Source organism: Elgaria multicarinata, chromosome 21, assembly GCF_023053635.1.
Source record: "Elgaria multicarinata webbii isolate HBS135686 ecotype San Diego chromosome 21, rElgMul1.1.pri, whole genome shotgun sequence".
Classification (NCBI taxonomy): Eukaryota; Metazoa; Chordata; class Lepidosauria; order Squamata; family Anguidae; genus Elgaria; species Elgaria multicarinata.
In genome coordinates this window covers 11,023,925-11,039,359 of record NC_086191.1, presented here as the reverse complement: position 1 = coordinate 11,039,359, position 15,435 = coordinate 11,023,925, and the positions used below count along the sequence as shown (strand labels likewise).

The 15,435-nt window shown below is 50.2% G+C and overlaps 1 protein-coding gene across 1 annotated transcript; it reads left to right on the top strand.

The window, feature by feature from the left end:
• The first annotated feature begins 271 nt into the window (after positions 1 to 271).
• Positions 272 to 15,334, top strand: SDHC (succinate dehydrogenase complex subunit C). The gene is made up of 6 exons (XM_063146092.1): positions 272 to 339; positions 5,655 to 5,711; positions 7,725 to 7,826; positions 9,765 to 9,826; positions 11,915 to 12,078; positions 14,113 to 15,334. Exons 1-6 carry the CDS (start codon positions 320 to 322, stop codon positions 14,215 to 14,217), a joined length of 510 nt encoding a protein of 169 aa, XP_063002162.1. The 5' UTR covers positions 272 to 319; the 3' UTR covers positions 14,218 to 15,334.
• The last annotated feature ends 101 nt before the right edge of the window (positions 15,335 to 15,435 follow it).

Here is a 15,435-nt window from a genome sequence, read left to right as displayed (position 1 = left end):
GCACGAGATGCTAGGCTGCACTCTGCACATGCTCAGGAGTAGTCAGCACAAGACACCATGATGGGCGTTGTAGTGCAACACTTCTGGAGGGCACCAGGTTGGGGAACCCTGGTGCGCAGGATCTCAGGCTGTGGGGGGTAGAGGGAGAGCCCTTTCCAAAGGGTTCAGCCTCACCTGTTCGAAAGAGCGCGCTCGCCTCCGCTTCCGCCCTTCTCCGCCTCCGACGACGGAAGTGGGGCAGGGACGTCATAGCTGCGCGCGCCAGCTCATTTCTGCGCATGGAGCGGAGAGGGGGGGCAATAAGCGGCTCCTTGGCAAGATGGCGGCGTCTCTATTGAGGTGACTGGAGGGGGCGGCAGGAGGGAGGCGCTGGGAGGGATTTCGCGAGGAGGAGACGGAAGACGGGGCCGGGGGGCTCGCGCCTGCCTGGGTGTGAAGTGGTGGGCGAGGGGGTCTTGCCGGAGGTGTGTGTGGGGCGCGATTGTGCCCTTGGGTGACATTGGCTGTGCCCTAGTGGCGAGTCTCTTTGCCCCGTTATCTGCGAGCAGAGGCTGAAAGGCATGCGCGGGTTTGTGGCACTTGTGCATATGCAAACACGTGTTCACGCGTGCTACACGCAGGCAGGGTACTTATTATTATTATTAATAATAATAATATTGCATTTATATACCCTTGCAAGGAACCCAAGGAAGTTTACATGGTCCTCCTCCCTTTTATCCTCACAACAACCCTGTGAGGTAGATCGGGCTGAGAGTCAGTGGCTGGCCCAAAGTCACCCAGTGAGCTTCATGGGTATCCTGAGTCCTAGTCCAACAACTACCCTACAATGTGTTTGCAATGACCCCAACTTATCTATGCCTTTAAACGTGTGTATAGAGTTATGTGATGTTCATAGGTGTACTAGGCTTGCATCCCAGCGTTATGCACGTTTCTGTTCACTGAAACGTGAGTATTTGTGCCTGTGCAAACATACCTTTGCATTAGTAAGTGCAATGATACAGGGCTTACACAGAGGAAGCTTATGTGTGAACAGTATTTGTGCGTAGGATTCTACATGATTGTGCAGGAGTTCCGATCTGTGAAAGTCTGTGTGCAGCTAGCTGGCTGTTACCCAATAGGCTTCTTTGGTGCAGATGTCCACATCATGTGCAGGCGTCCAGAGCACAGGGCCATATATGACATCAGGGTGGGGTTGATGGAGCCATCTTGCTGACCCCTTCTCCACACTTAGCTTCCACACATGGAGAACGCCTGAACAACACTAATGTGTGCATTTTGTTGTGTGGAAATGAATATAAGCCAAAATGCATACCTAACACATTTTGGTGTGTGCATACACAAGTTTAAATGTATGAACTGGCTCATGGTATTTCAAACATGGAGCTGTCTATGTACACAGAGTGAACTGCAGGAATGGCCCTTGTAACACTAGTGAACATGTATGTTTTGCAGGAGCACTGTTAAGGGTAGTCAGGCACCAAGCGTCCCCAGAGTTTTTCCTCCTCTTAGCCTGCTTGCTCACATTTCCCTCACTCTGGTCCAGGCAGTGGATGTGATGAGAAGGAGGAGCAAATGTGCATTAGCAGAAATGCAAGCAGAATATGTGTGGCAGTTGTGTGCGTATATACATCTCTGTGTGTTTGTGTCAGCTTAAATGTATGTGTCAGTTCGTGGCACTGGGACCGTGTCCCAGTGGGTGCGACAAACTTAATTCCCATTGATTTCAGTCTTAAGTACGACTGAGTCTGAATCAAACCCAGAATTTTCCTATCACTCGGTGCCAATTCCAAACCAGTGTTTCTCATCACAGAATTGTGCTCCCTGAAGGGGTGTGTGTGTGTGTGTGTGTGTGTGTGTGCAATTTTGCTTCCCTGTACAACTTGTTTTAGAGGAAAATCACCGCCGTGTCATTGAATTTTGATGTCAAAATCTATGCTACCTCTAGTTTCAGAGGCAGTTGCTGGGGAACATGGGCAGGAAGGTACTGTTGCACTTCTGTCCTGCTTGTGGGCTTCACACTGGGTCATCTGGCTGGCCACTATGTGTACAGAACGCGAGACAAGCATGGCTCTTCTGATGTACTCATCAATTCTGTGAAACGTGGATATATATTTTTCCTGCCGAAAGATGTAGCATCGGGACATTTTCCCATGTGCAGAATTTTCCTCTCCACCCCACATCCCTGTTTGCTTCCAAGAAAACATGCTTAGAATCAGGCTGTCAGCTGGACTCAGTCCTGATTCCGGTTCTCGCCCCACCGTCCATTTCTTTTCCTTTGCTCCTCTGCCCTACCTCACTTTGACTGCACCCCGCCTCTGTCTCTCTTCCCCCAGCCTTCCCTTTCTCCCTCACTTAGAAAGAGCAGCTTATGGGGCAGGGGCAGTTGGAAACAGAAGCAGAGCCTCCTTCACTATGTGCCCCTTATTCTCTCACCAATGTGTTCTTCATCCCTAAACTCTTTGCGCTGTGATGGGCCGGCTTGTGCATTTCTCTCTCTCTCTCTCTCTCTCCTTTTTCCTCCCTGGTAATGCGTCACCTTTTGAATGTCAGCCTGACAATAGCTCCTTGACCGGATCTGTCCAGAATAGCTCCCATAGCCTCTAGGTCTCTGTGTGTGTGTGTGTGTATGTGCGCGCATGTAATAATAAAAATGAAACCCTTAATTTACCTCTTGCCCACGGTGTCTGTTTGCAGCAGAAATTCGATGCTCACTGAGCCGTGACAGTGACCTGCCATCTCGCCTGCACTTCGGGCGTGACAAATGGCATTGACAAAAGAGTGTAATGAAAGCAAGTTTGTTTTCGGAGCCCTCTTTCTCTCCCTTCTCCTCCCGCCCCCGCCCCGAGAGAAGCCAACCAACCTGTGTTCTTCAGGGTTCCGGCTCTAGGAGCGTGAAGTAACAGCTTTTTGCTTGGCGGATTCCCCTGACGGGTACCTTTTTATCGCCCACTCTCAATGGTTTTATGTTTCGTGAGCGTGGAAAGATGAATTGCATGGAAGAGGTGCTGTTAGACTAGAGCAGGGAGAGTCGGCGTTGGTATTCTAAGTGGATCACTTGGTTTCAGTCCGGAAACAGGCTGAATCTTTCCCTCTGCTGAGCTTGTTATTGACATGATAATAAAAGTACTTGAGACAGTTGAGTTTGGAAACTTGAGAGCAACTGTCCCATAGCTTCGGCTACGGGACGGCATATAAATGTAATAAATAAATAAACCTTGTGCCTTCCAGATGTGTTGGACTACAAACACACACACCCCAATAATCCTCTACCTGCTACAGCCATTGGCTGTGGTGGCTGGGGAGAATGGGAATTGTAGTTCAACACATCTGTAGGGCCCCAGGTCGGAGGACTAACGTGATGTAGTTGCGAAAGTATCTGACAATGGGAAGGACTTATGCACGCAACGCAGCGTTAAACGACGGAATTCGCCACCACAAGATGTAGCGATGGCCGCCACTTTGGAGGGCTTCAGAAGGGGATTGGACAAATTCATGGAAGAGAAGGTTATCAATGGCTACTAGTCCTGACGGCTACATGCCACCTCCAGGATCAGAGGCAGGAAGCCTTTATACACTAGTTGCTGGGGAACTTGGGTGGTTGCTTGCGGTTGCAGTCAAGTCCTGCTCGTCGATTCCCCATTGGGGCAGCTGGTTGGCTGCTGTGTGAGCAAAATGCAGGACAGGGTGGACCCTTGGTCTGATCCAGCAGGGCTCTTCTGATGTTTTTATGACTAGGACTGGAAGGGACCCAGGTTTAAATGCCTACTGGGTGAGCCTGAGCTAGTTACTCTCCCAGCCTGACCTACATTTTAGGGTTTTCTGAAGATCAAACAGGGAGGAGACCATGGCCCCATTCAGAAGACACCTTAAACCAGAGCTTTAACCATGGTGGTTAAGCCAGAAAGCCTTATTCACCGTGGTTAAAGCCATGGTTTAAGGTGTCTTCTGAACACGGCCTGGCTTTCTGGCTTAACCACCGTGGTTTAAGGTGTCTTCTGAACAGGGCCGATGTCAGCCGCCCTGCGTCCTTGGAGTGAGGGCAGGAGAAATAGAAGCAGTAATAATATAATATAGTTCTTCCTGTAGGCTCAGAGAGCTTTATGGCCATTAATTTCACAATCATTGTAGCAGCACTGTAAGAGAGGCCTCAGTTAGCCTAGACTAATGGCTAAGAGACTCCCATAATAACCCTTCTTTGCCTGTATCGTCTCTCAATCTGACCCTGTAAGGTAGGCTGGCGTGGCCCGTGCTGCAGATGGGGTGGGCATGGCAGAGGCTGGAGATGGGATGTGGCTTTTCTGAGGCTGCCTCACTGAACGGCCATGGTGAGATTCGAACCTGCGGCTTAAAGGCGGTGCTCCCAGCCACTATTAACATCTGGACTGAGTTATGAGGCTTTCTCTGTGCATACTGAAAAGCAAACCCCGCTAATCCTCCGGGATTAATGTTGAAGTAATCTTCTTAATCAGCTCTGAGCTGCTACTGGGGGAGGCAGGCGGCGTGCCCTGTTTCATCTCCATATCATTGCTGATTATCTCTCGCTCTGCACGAGGGAGAGGAAAGATCGCAAGCAGTTTGAGTGAGGTCAAGAGAAATACGGCTGCCTGCCGTTGGGGCTGTTTGCCAGGGAGAGGCCATCCACGCATCAGGTTATGGCCGTTGCAGGGACCAGTAGCAAAGGGTTGGCAGAGATCAAACAAAATAAGGTTGATTACCACTTGGATTTGATTTGGTCTCTTTTCATCTTGGGCCTTTTTTTGCTGGTTATTGAGATTTCTGTCACTGGCTACATTTGGACATAAATTAATGATGCTGAACCGTGTTTTAGCTTAGGCTTTGCCAACGTGGTATCCTCCAGATGTTTTGGACTGCAGCTTCCAGCAGCTCCAGCCAGCATAGCCAGTGGTCAGAGACTATGGGAGTCGGAATCCGAAACTGTGGAAGGGCACAAACTTTGTAGAAGTCTGGAATGCCCTACATCGGTATATTTGAATCATTATATTTAGTAAGCAGAACTAAAAAGAAAACAAACCCACCGTATCAACTATATATGATTCCCCCCACCCCGTCCCGTCCCCCCGATAGCCAAAAAGTATTGGAATGGAAATATTCCATTAGGGGAAGAACCCACCACCATCACCAATAAAACACACCTACAGTGCAATCCAGTACATGCCTACACAGTAGTAAATCTCGTGGAGTTTAGTGGGGCTTATTCCCAGGAAGGTAAGTATAGAGTTGAAGCTTTAGAGTACAATCCTATGCATGTTTAGACAGGGAAAAGGTCCTACAATGGCTACTGGCCCTGAATACTTTGTGCTACCTTCAGTATCCGAGGCAGTAAGCCTGTGTGCACCAGTGGGGAACATGGGTGGGAGGGTGCTGTTGCCCCATGTTCTGCTTTGTGGGTCCCTGGTTGACAGCTGCTTGGCCACTGTGCGAACAGAGTGCTGGACTAGATGGACCCTTGGTCTGATCCAGCATCAGGGCTCTTCTGATGTTCTTAGGTACAAAACTCAGCATGGCTGGCTGGGGGATGCTGGGAGTTGTAGGACTTTTTTCCTGTCTAAACACAGACCCTTAGTTCGAATGCAACTGCCAAGCAGTTTGCCTCCACTTGTGTATTCAATGGCCATTCTTGCCTTGTCTTTCAGAATAGCCAGCCGGCGCTGCCTCCGTGTTCATCTCGGATCGGGGCTCTCCATGCGACAGTAAGTTTCTAGCAGCGCAAGGGCTTTGCTCAGCCTCCTCCTCCAGCTTGGATCTTTGCAAGGTTTCCTCCTCTTGTTTCTTCTCCCTTCCATTCTGCCGTAATTCACAGGCCATTAAAAAACGGCTGGCTAGCCGGGTGTCAATGCTAAGATTGGCGCTTTGGATAACCCGCAGGTATTTGTTGGACACACACGGCGCCATAAATCAACTGCTGTCTCCGCCGTTTATCCTGCGGCAGCTTGGCTCGAGACCTTATGTGCCGCTTCCCAGTCACACCAAAACTCTCCCATTTCTCCCCGCCCCAACTTATTTATTGAACTAGTCAGATAAAACACAAACATTATAGTAAAACAGGAGAAAAATCAAGGAGCGACAAGAATCACTGGAATCGTTTTAACCAGCTATCTCTAGGCCAGTGATGTGGGAGCCAGCTTAATCTCCCTGGGGGTGGAGAGTTTCATACCTGGACTGCTGCTAAATATGAACTATGAATAAATACCTGTCCCAGCCTGCCCCCCACTCTGAGGTCACAACAGAGGCTCTTCTCACAGTTAGGTTGGTGACAACAAGCGACAGGGTCTTTGCAATCGTGGCCCTGTATTTTTGGAGTCAGCTTTCATTGGGGTTTCATCAGGCCCCTTCTTCACAGGTCTTCAGGAAGGGTCTGAAGACCTCCCCTCCCCTGTTTTCGCTAGCCTTCCTGTAGCACCTTGGACTGATGGTGGGCTTTTCTTCTTTTTTCTGTTTTGGAATTTCTGTCTTCATTCTTTTTTATTGGTAACTGCTGTTTTTATGGATTTTTAATTGCATGTGTACTTAACCAAGCAAAAGGAGTTTCCTCCGACCAGTCAAATGCGTAGTAGAAAGGCTGAGCTCAAGCATTCCACCATCAACATAGTTGTGAGAGGCTGAAAGCTGTTTTTTACTGTTCTTGCCATTGGGAAACGTTTCAGTCATTAATATGCTGTTTGCAGTACCAGCGCTCCAAGGCTGCGCTTACTGATTTTTATGGTATCTGCTTTGTATGTTTTTGAATATTGCGCCCTTAAAGGCAGCCTTTCTCTGAGTAACCCAGTCCTGGGGATTGGGAAAGCCTTTTTTTTTTGAAGGGAGGGGGGGGAATGAAAGCGGAGTTTCTAAATCCTTAAAATAAAATAAAAGAATACATTTCCCCCCATGTTTAGGGTGACCCTATGAAAAAGAGGACAGGGCTCCTGTATCTTTAACAGTTGTATAGAAAAGGGCATTTCAGCAGGGGTCCTTTGTATGCATGCTAGAGATGGCTCTCAACTCACGTGCCTTGATTAGACAAGGAACAGAGGATAATAAGTTAGGCAACAGTATTAGGCTTGTTCCTGGGGCACTGAATTATGAAGTGCCAGGAAACAAAACTGATGGTCCCCTGCAGGCAGTGGGAGCAACGATGCTGCCACAGATTTTGATGTATTTTGAACTTGAAAGTAAATTTTGTGGAAACATCGGGGCCTGCTCCAGTTGGACTCTTCCCCCACCCCCACAGGGCAAACTGTCATCTTGGCCCTGTGGGGAAGAAGAAGGACCGAGGGGACAAGGAGCAGGCTGAGGAAACATCGGGGCCTGCTCCAGTTGGACTCCCCTCCTTCGGGAGCAGGACAATCCCATCAGCCCTGTTGCCAGTCCACTTAATCTCTCTCTTTCTCTCTCTTTCTCTTTTCCGTCTTCCCTCCTGAACTCCTTTTCCTTGTGTGTCATGTCTTTATTAGACTGTAAGCCTGAGGGCAGGGACTGTCTTTTTTGCTAATTGTAAGCTGCTCCGAGAGCCTTTTTTAGCTGAGGAGCAGGGTACAAACATGATTAATAATAATAATGCAGCACCTGGGGAAATTCCCTCTTCATGCCCTGCCGTCTTGACCAGATACAAAAGAGGGCAGGGCTCCTGCAGCTTTAACTGCATAGGGCTACTTGCTGCCTACCCACAGTCAGGTGTTCTGGCATATTTCTTGACTCTTTCTCTCCTGTGTTTTTTGTTCTAGTGTGGTCCCCATGGCAACAACGGCAAAGGAGGAAATGGCCCAATTCTGGGACAAGAACACCCGGTCCAACCGCCCACTGTCCCCCCATGTCACCATCTACAAGTAAGAGCATTTGGGGAGACATCCGGGACACGGGCCTTTCCCCATGCCTGCCCTAGGGGATAGGTGAGGGAGAAGGAGGCAAAGAGAAGCAGGAAGAATATGAACTTAGTTCAGTTGCATGTATGCTGGCTTCGTTTCATTGGGGGATGAGAGGTTTGTGATGATGATGATTGACCAAGAAAAATTAAGAGATGATTAAAGGAAACGTGGGGCGCTCCCTGAAGCATATTGGTGTGTCTTTGGCAAGTCACTCTTCAACCATGCACAGTTGTGAGATACAGGTCTAGGGGGAAAAAGAGGTTTTGTGAAGCCACTCACATTTCTTCCCATTGTACAGCTGAGAAAAATTGAGGCCAGGGAGCGGGGTTGTGCCCAAGGCCATGCCAAAAGCCCTTGAGAGACCTGGATGTCTCCTTCCCTTCCCTATTGGCAGCATCTATAACAGACCCTGCAAGACCAGCATAGAAACCCTGGTGGTGGTGGGGCACAAGGAGCCAAGTCAGGAGGAACTTCAGCAGGCTGGCTTGCAAGTCAGCAGTAGGCAGAAGACTGTCTTATTGCAGTGGGAAGGGAGTTCACATTTGCTTGGGCTGCAATTAAAGGAGATCAGGATGTGTCCTGACTTTAGCAGTTCATTGAATGGCTTTCCTGCCCCCTTCCTCCCAAGGCGTGCGGTGTGGTAGAATCAGATGCTAATCCATGTTATCCTCTCACTATCCCTGCGAGGTAGGCTAGGCGGAGATGACTCGCCCGAGGCCTTGTGACTGAGCCGGAATTTGACCTCGCTTCTCCGTGGTCCAAGGGCTTGATGCAAACTGCTACATGGGCCTGACAAAACCGCGGCCTTGATTTGTGTCTTGCCTTCAGAGCGCCAGATCTGGGTTCTCTTGCTAGACTCTGGAGCCCTGCAGCTGCTGCTGCTGTAGGCGGCTCTGGATTTGACGGTGCGTCTCATCACGCCTGAGCCGTTCCCTTCAACTCCGTTGCTCTTTCCTCCGCTGCCCTCCCAGGAATTCCTAATTCCTCAACCACCTCCACAGATTCCTCCGTCCCATCTCCTTCTCCTCCTCCTGGCCAGATTCCTTGCATAATTCTGAGTGCCAACGTGGAGCCGTTTTTACCACACACACCCCAGGGCTGTTTTGGAGTTCCCATCATGCCCGGAGCCTCACCAAATTCTCCCTCTCTCCTCTCCCTCCGTCTTCCTTTGAACTCGCCCCTTCTGTTTTCCCAAAGCTGCTTACAAGCATCACTCCATGACGGAGCCTGTGTGTGCCCTTCTGTTCCTGGCATCACCAGTTTAAAAAGATCTTGAGCGGCAGGGCTGGGAAAGGCTGCATGGACCAACAGCTGGAGTCCGGCCACAACGGGACGCAGCTGTACACCATTGATCCACCTAGCAATGGTATACGGCGGTATCTAAATTTTTCTAAATCGTGCCCAAGGCAGCTAGCAAAAGGCTGGTTAAAACAACCGGGTAGAAGGCAATGGGAAAAGTCTCTCTCTGCTTGAGACCCCGGAGAAAGCCACTTTTTAGGAGGACTTGGTAGCGGGGCACACGTTCTGCGCGGAAAAAGTCCCAGCTTCAATCCTTGGGGTATGTATCTGGGGAAGAAAGCCCTCTTGGGGCATCCGCTGCCAGTGAATTAGGAGTGAGATCATTGGAATTCAACCAAAGGGCAGAGTTCCAAAAACTGGATCATGCCCCCGACCTGAGGTGGAAGACACGCCAGCCGCTTCTTCCTTGTTTGAACAAAGGTTTTAAGAGCATGGGTGTCTGTGCGTGGGCCCATCGGCGTAGGGTGTCGGGAGGCAGAAAGAGAGGAGGAAGAACCATACCCCAGTTGAGGACTGGAAGTAAACTCTGGCGCAAGTCTTGTGATATTCTAGCACTCTTCGGATCAGTTCTCAGTGTCCTCTCTTCTCTTTTTCTTTCAGTTGGTCTCTGCCCATGATGATGTCCATTACCCACCGGGGTACGGGAGTTGCGATGAGCTTAGGTATGTGGCGTTTTTCTCTGTCCTGTCCACAAACGTGGCCATCCTTGGGTGCGGGGGACCGTGAGACCCAAGGCCAGCTAGTTCAGCATCCCGTGGCCCACAGTGCCCGACCAGAGATGTATGGCAAGCCCACAAGCGGGGAAATGAATGAAATCGCACCCTTCTGCTTGGGTTCCCTAGGAACCGGCAGCCTTTCAGACACCTCGATGGCTGTGTAGTTGATTGTTTGGACTAATCTGGGGCAAAGAAATCATTTTGGTTCGGCTTTTGCACAGGATCAAGAGTGTCCCTATGATCCTAGAATCCCAGAAGGGGTAGTGATCCATCATCATAGTACCTCTACGGATCTAGGTGCTGTACAGAGCAGAAGTGAATCCCTGTTTGCATACTTGTAACCTAAAAAACATGTGCACAGCAAGAAGGAAAGGGGAGCAGGAAACCCTGGAAGGGTGCAAACTTTTAGTGACTCCTTAAGTAATTTGTACAGTCGGACTGGCCCAATTTACACACAGCGGCAAGCCACGTGGTTTTTTTAAAAACCCTGGGAAAGTATGAATGAGCCAGTGTGTGGGGTTCACACAGCCCAATCGCCCCTGCTTGGCTCATCCTGCCAGCAGAAGCGGCTAACGGAAGAGGCACTCTGACTTAGGTTGTTTAGCATGTCTGAACCTACAATTCTGGCTTGTCAGGGGAGAGGCAAACCAGAGTTCCAAGCAGGAGCGATCGGGCCATGCTCACGGTAAAGCAGGGTTGTTGTTGTTTTTAAAAAAGCCTGGGTTACTGTTGTGTGCGAACTGCTCAGTGTTAGTTACTTTTCCTCTGAAGGCCTCAAGGTTCCAGCTGCCCCTTTGTAGGGGACAGACCACAGGTCAGTTAAAAAAAGGTTCAGGGGTGGAAAACGCTCCAGGAAAGCCGCCACCAGCCATGGTAGGCAATCCTGATCTGGATGGGGCAAAGGCAGCGCCCTGCCTTCCTGTTTAACTCATCCCTTTTATTCGGAAGCTTGAACTTGCTGTTCCCTCCCTCTTGTGTGTGGACGGTCCCATTTGGGCTACATAAGGATCAGCGCTCGCTGCTGGACGTCAGGAATCCAGGGGACGATTTAAAGTTGTGTGCGGTGTTGAAAGCTGTAGGAGCCATTCAGGAGCAAACATTTGAATTAGTTGGGCAGCTTTCCGAAAGATCGCTGGTCTTTAAATACATTTGTAATTTGTCGGGGATTTTAAAAAATTGTTGTGTAGGGGTGGTTGGGGGTGGAGGCAGGGAGTCTGTTTTTAAAAGCTTTGGGATTAAAAGGAAGAAATTCAGCCACAGCTGTTAGGTCCGGTAGTTGTAATCTGCATGTTGCAGGGCAAGGTCAGTAATGGTGGGCCGGCTATCTTTCAGGAGGAAAGGGATCCCTGATAAGGTTGAACGGCACAGGCTTTGTGTAGAAAGTCAATGTGATATCCGGCCCAGGAAATTGAAATGATGTGAGCAGCACTAACCGTCTTCCCACGCTAGGCCTGTGCCAGAGGTCTATTCCAGCCATCTTTTCTCAATCGGCTCTGTGCCAGCGGTACAGGAAGACAGGGGTTGAGATATAAACGATAACAGTGGAGAGTTGAGATAAATGATAAAAATCCGAACCTTCAAGCAGAATAAAACAACCAAGGGACTCAGCGCGACTGGCTGTCTGAAACCGTGGACAGCCGCTGTGCATCTGCCTTCCTTACCTTTCTGCCCTGCAAATATGTCGAGCTACGATTCCATCACGCCCCCATGCCGTCTGGGGACGATGGGAGTCGTATCCTGAGACGTCTGGAGGGCGCCAGGTTGAGGAAGGCTGGTGGAGACAATTCTGGGCCTGGTAGACCAATGATGTGACTTGGTCTCAGGCCGCTTCGCTTCGTTCCTCCGCTTCCTGTGCTAAGGCAGCCTCAGGGCTTGGCGAGGGTTACGGGCTTCCAGTGGTCCCGGTCGCCATATCTAATGATCAGCTGTGTGTAACTTTTGTCAAAAACTTGTCAAAGCTTCCCACAGGGCCCTGGGGTGGGCCTGCCTGCCTCCTGTTTCAGGCTGACGATCTTTCTGCCCGTGTTTCCTCAGGGGTGTCGCTCTTTGGCTTGAGTGCTCTGGTCCTTCCGGGACACTTTGGCGACTACCTGGAGCTGGTCAAGTCCCTTAGCCTGGGTCCGGCCATCATCTACTCTGCAAAGTTTGCCTTGGCTTTCCCTTTGACCTACCACACCTGGAATGGAATCCGGCACCTGGTGAGTCACTTTCTGAGCCATGTGGGGCGAGGGCGGGTGGACTTTTGTGTGCAATTTTAATTTTTGGCCTTTTGCTGTCTGAGAACATCAGAAGGAGCCCTGCAGGATCAGGCCTGACATCTCTTCCCCTCTAACGGCCTGATTCCCACAGCCAGAACAACCAGTGTGTTGAAGGGGGTAAAAGGGTTGGGCTGGGACCGGGGAGACCCGAGTTCCAGTCCTGCAGGAGAGGGGAGAATCCCCCAAAATCAGCCTTCCCCCAACCTGATGCCCTACAGATGAATTGGACTATCAATGGAGTCTCCAACATGGAGCCTGTGGGCACCAATGGGCCCACGGACATCTCTCTTGGTGCCCGAGTCTCCCTGCTCCTCCTAATTTCTATTTTAGTTCTTAAGATATTTAAAAATTAATTGTGTGGTGTAGGGTGCCAAATTTGGGGGAAGGCTGTGAATCGGTCAAAGCAAGAGCTGCTTCAAGAGAGCTCTCAAACCCCACATCCAAGCAAGACCATCTTGGCTTCGTCCCTAAAAGCAAAGAGGGAGGGGAAGGGTTAAAAGCTGCCCTTTCAAGGGTTAATCCTGCCCGGAGCAAAGGGGAAATCATCTCCCCTATCTGTATCCTTCACTGCCATTCCCTGCACTGTGAGCTGGCACTTTTCAAAGCAATTACATCTGTCAGCTTTTTATTTCCCCCTTTAAAAAACACGGACACGGACACACACATGAAAAATAATAATAACTGTTCTGAATGCTCTCTTCTGGAGCCCAGCAACATTCCCTTGAAAGCAGCTGTCTCTTCATTCGTTGCCCGGGGCTGAGATTTTGGACAGGCATTATCCCCCGGAGAAGTGTGAGCTCTGTGCGTGCGTATGTGTGTGTGTGTGTGTGAGAGAGAGAGAGAGTTTTGTCTTTAGAAATAAAACCGCAAAGGCCAAGTGCCGACTCCACTGCTCGGCTCGTGGGCATCTCATGCCTCTCCGAATGAGCATCTTCTGTTGGTTTTCACTCCAAATAGTCTGCCTAGATTTCTCCTCTCCCCAACTCTTCCCCCCCTCCCCCCAAAAATAAAATCTGGAGGGCATTCTGGTTTACAGGGAAGCGTGATCAAGCACTGCTGTTTAGGGAGCGGCATGCTGATTGGTGAGCGCTGGACTCGAAAAATGGATTTGCTCGCTGTGCCTCAATATGCCCTTGTACATTATTAGGGAGACACGGGAGCTCCTGTCTCCAGATACACACTGCTGTCTGCGGAAGCTGCCAAAATGAGCGAGAGAATATTGCCAGGAGACTAAGAGAGGGACGTAGCTGGGAGGTGGGGGCTGTAGATATAGAGCGAGCTCTGGGAAAATACAGGCTTCATCCCGGGGTGCCGTAATGCACCAATTCTGGCGCGGGGGCTTCGGATCCACTTGTGGAGTCCTTGCGTGCAAAGGAGCACATCAGCTTTGCGGACGCCCTGTGGGGTTCCAAGCATGCTGTCAGTAAGCATTTCCCTGGCCTCCAGGAGACCCCCCCCCCACAAATGACCACCCAGAGAGCAGCAGCTACAGAACCGCGCTGCCTTTTTATTCCTGGAGCGGCGCTATGATTTAAGGGGAGTTTGAACTGTAAAGCTGCAGGTGCTCAGAGTGTATGGTGTTTCCTTTTTAAATAAAACCCGTTTTGCTGCTCTAACGTATCAGGAATGTAGAAGCAGTTGAAGTTTGGGATGGCAGTAGAGGGATGGTTGGGAAGAGAAGCTCCTTTGGAGTTCTGACTGTTCTGACCGCAACCCAGAGTGGATTCACCGCCCCACTGATGTCAGAGGCACCAGCTTCCACTGCCTGAGTTGACTCAGGTGGCTCCAGCACACGCACTGGGTTCCGTTTGTTTCTCTTCTCCCATAATTCCTCTGTTTTCTTGTCTCTCCCTTCCCCTCTCAACCCCAATGCATCGGAGAAGGCCAAGAGCACAGCATCCCCCTCGGTCTGGATTCCTTCTGCTGAAATATCCTTGTGTCAAGATACCTGACTTTTTTCTTTCTCTCTTTCAGGCGTGGGACCTGGGCAAAGGGTTCAAGATCCCTCAGGTCTACCAATCTGGAGTCCTGGTCCTAGTCCTGACGGTTTTGTCCTCCATCGGGATTGCGGCAATGTGAACCCGGGCAGGACGGCTCCCATCTTCTCCCTCCGCCCCTTGAAGTCCTGACTTCTTCCATCTCCTCAGCAGTACGGTTCATTAGACCTTTGGGAGTGATGGCACCAGTTCTGTGGCTAAAGAAACTGTTGTGGGCTGGGATGCGGTTTGCAAATCGGCACGTAATTAGTTGTAAATTGAAATGAGGAGGCTCTTTCGCCTTCTCTTAAATCCGCCCAGATTATTGTAGAACCTCCTGTTTTTGTGATATCCCATAATATTGCCAGGTGGAGTTCAGGGGAAGTTTCCCCAGCTGAGGCCTGAGGCTGTAGAAGTCCAAGAACAGCAGAGTACTGATTGGCTGAGAATCTAACATGCCCACAATGCACTGTGAGGCATGACTTTTCTTGTTCGTTCGTTCGTTCTTTCTTTCTTCTCTCCCCACTCCTCCCAAGGCTTGAGACAATACCAATCTTTGTACCCAATAGCACAGTGTGTGAGCGAGCGTGTGGGTATCGTTTGAGAAGGACAACGGTCTCCATTGATGGCCAAACTGGGCAAGAGCAAGTACGTTCAGCCTAGCCCACCTCCAGTCGCCGTCCTGTGCCCCACCTTTATCCCCAGAACGCTCACGGCGAGACCTTCGGCCTGTAGCCTGTGGCTGAGCCTCCTGCCGTGTGCTGAGGTTGCTATGCCAACGTGCTGAGATGCCTCATTGTGTTCTTTGTAGGTGTGGGCCGCCAAGCAGCCCCCCGCCAGCTGCCAGCCAAGGCCAGGGGGTTGTGGAGGAAGTGATGTCATTCTCGCTTAGGATGTTGGGACACGGTCTCTGTTGGGTGGGAAAGTGGGGCTTATTTAATTCGAACCTTTCCCATCTGACGCTTGCCTTTCTTCCACCAAAAGCCATCCTTGGAGACGTTTCCAGCCAAGCCAATCAGTCTCCACTCCGGTGTGTATATATAAGCCCAAACTTTGCCATCCTGTCTTCAAACGATTGAAGCCGGACGGCCTCTTCCCGGCAAATGACCCAACTTTTCCCTCTTGGCTATTGGGTAACCATTGATTTGGTTTTATAAAGTTCTTGCTCTTTCTATACATAAATAAAATGGCCTCAGCCTTTGGTGCAGCAGGCAAAAGTGCTGGTTGAGTTTTTTTATTTTGCATGTTTCAGAATCAGGTGGGACAAGAGCCTTTTGGAAACCTTTGAGGAAAAACCAGGCTCGTGGGAGAAGGTCCCAGG

Bases quoted from the DNA above. Each gene is read 5' to 3' on its own strand.
- SDHC (XM_063146092.1), top strand. From the start codon at position 320: ATGGCGGCGTCTCTATTGAG. The intron at 9,827-11,914 runs GTATGTGGCGTT...GTGTTTCCTCAG, and splicing joins GGGAGTTGCGATGAGCTTAG to GGGTGTCGCTCTTTGGCTTG. The intron at 12,079-14,112 runs GTGAGTCACTTT...TCTCTCTTTCAG, and splicing joins GGAATGGAATCCGGCACCTG to GCGTGGGACCTGGGCAAAGG.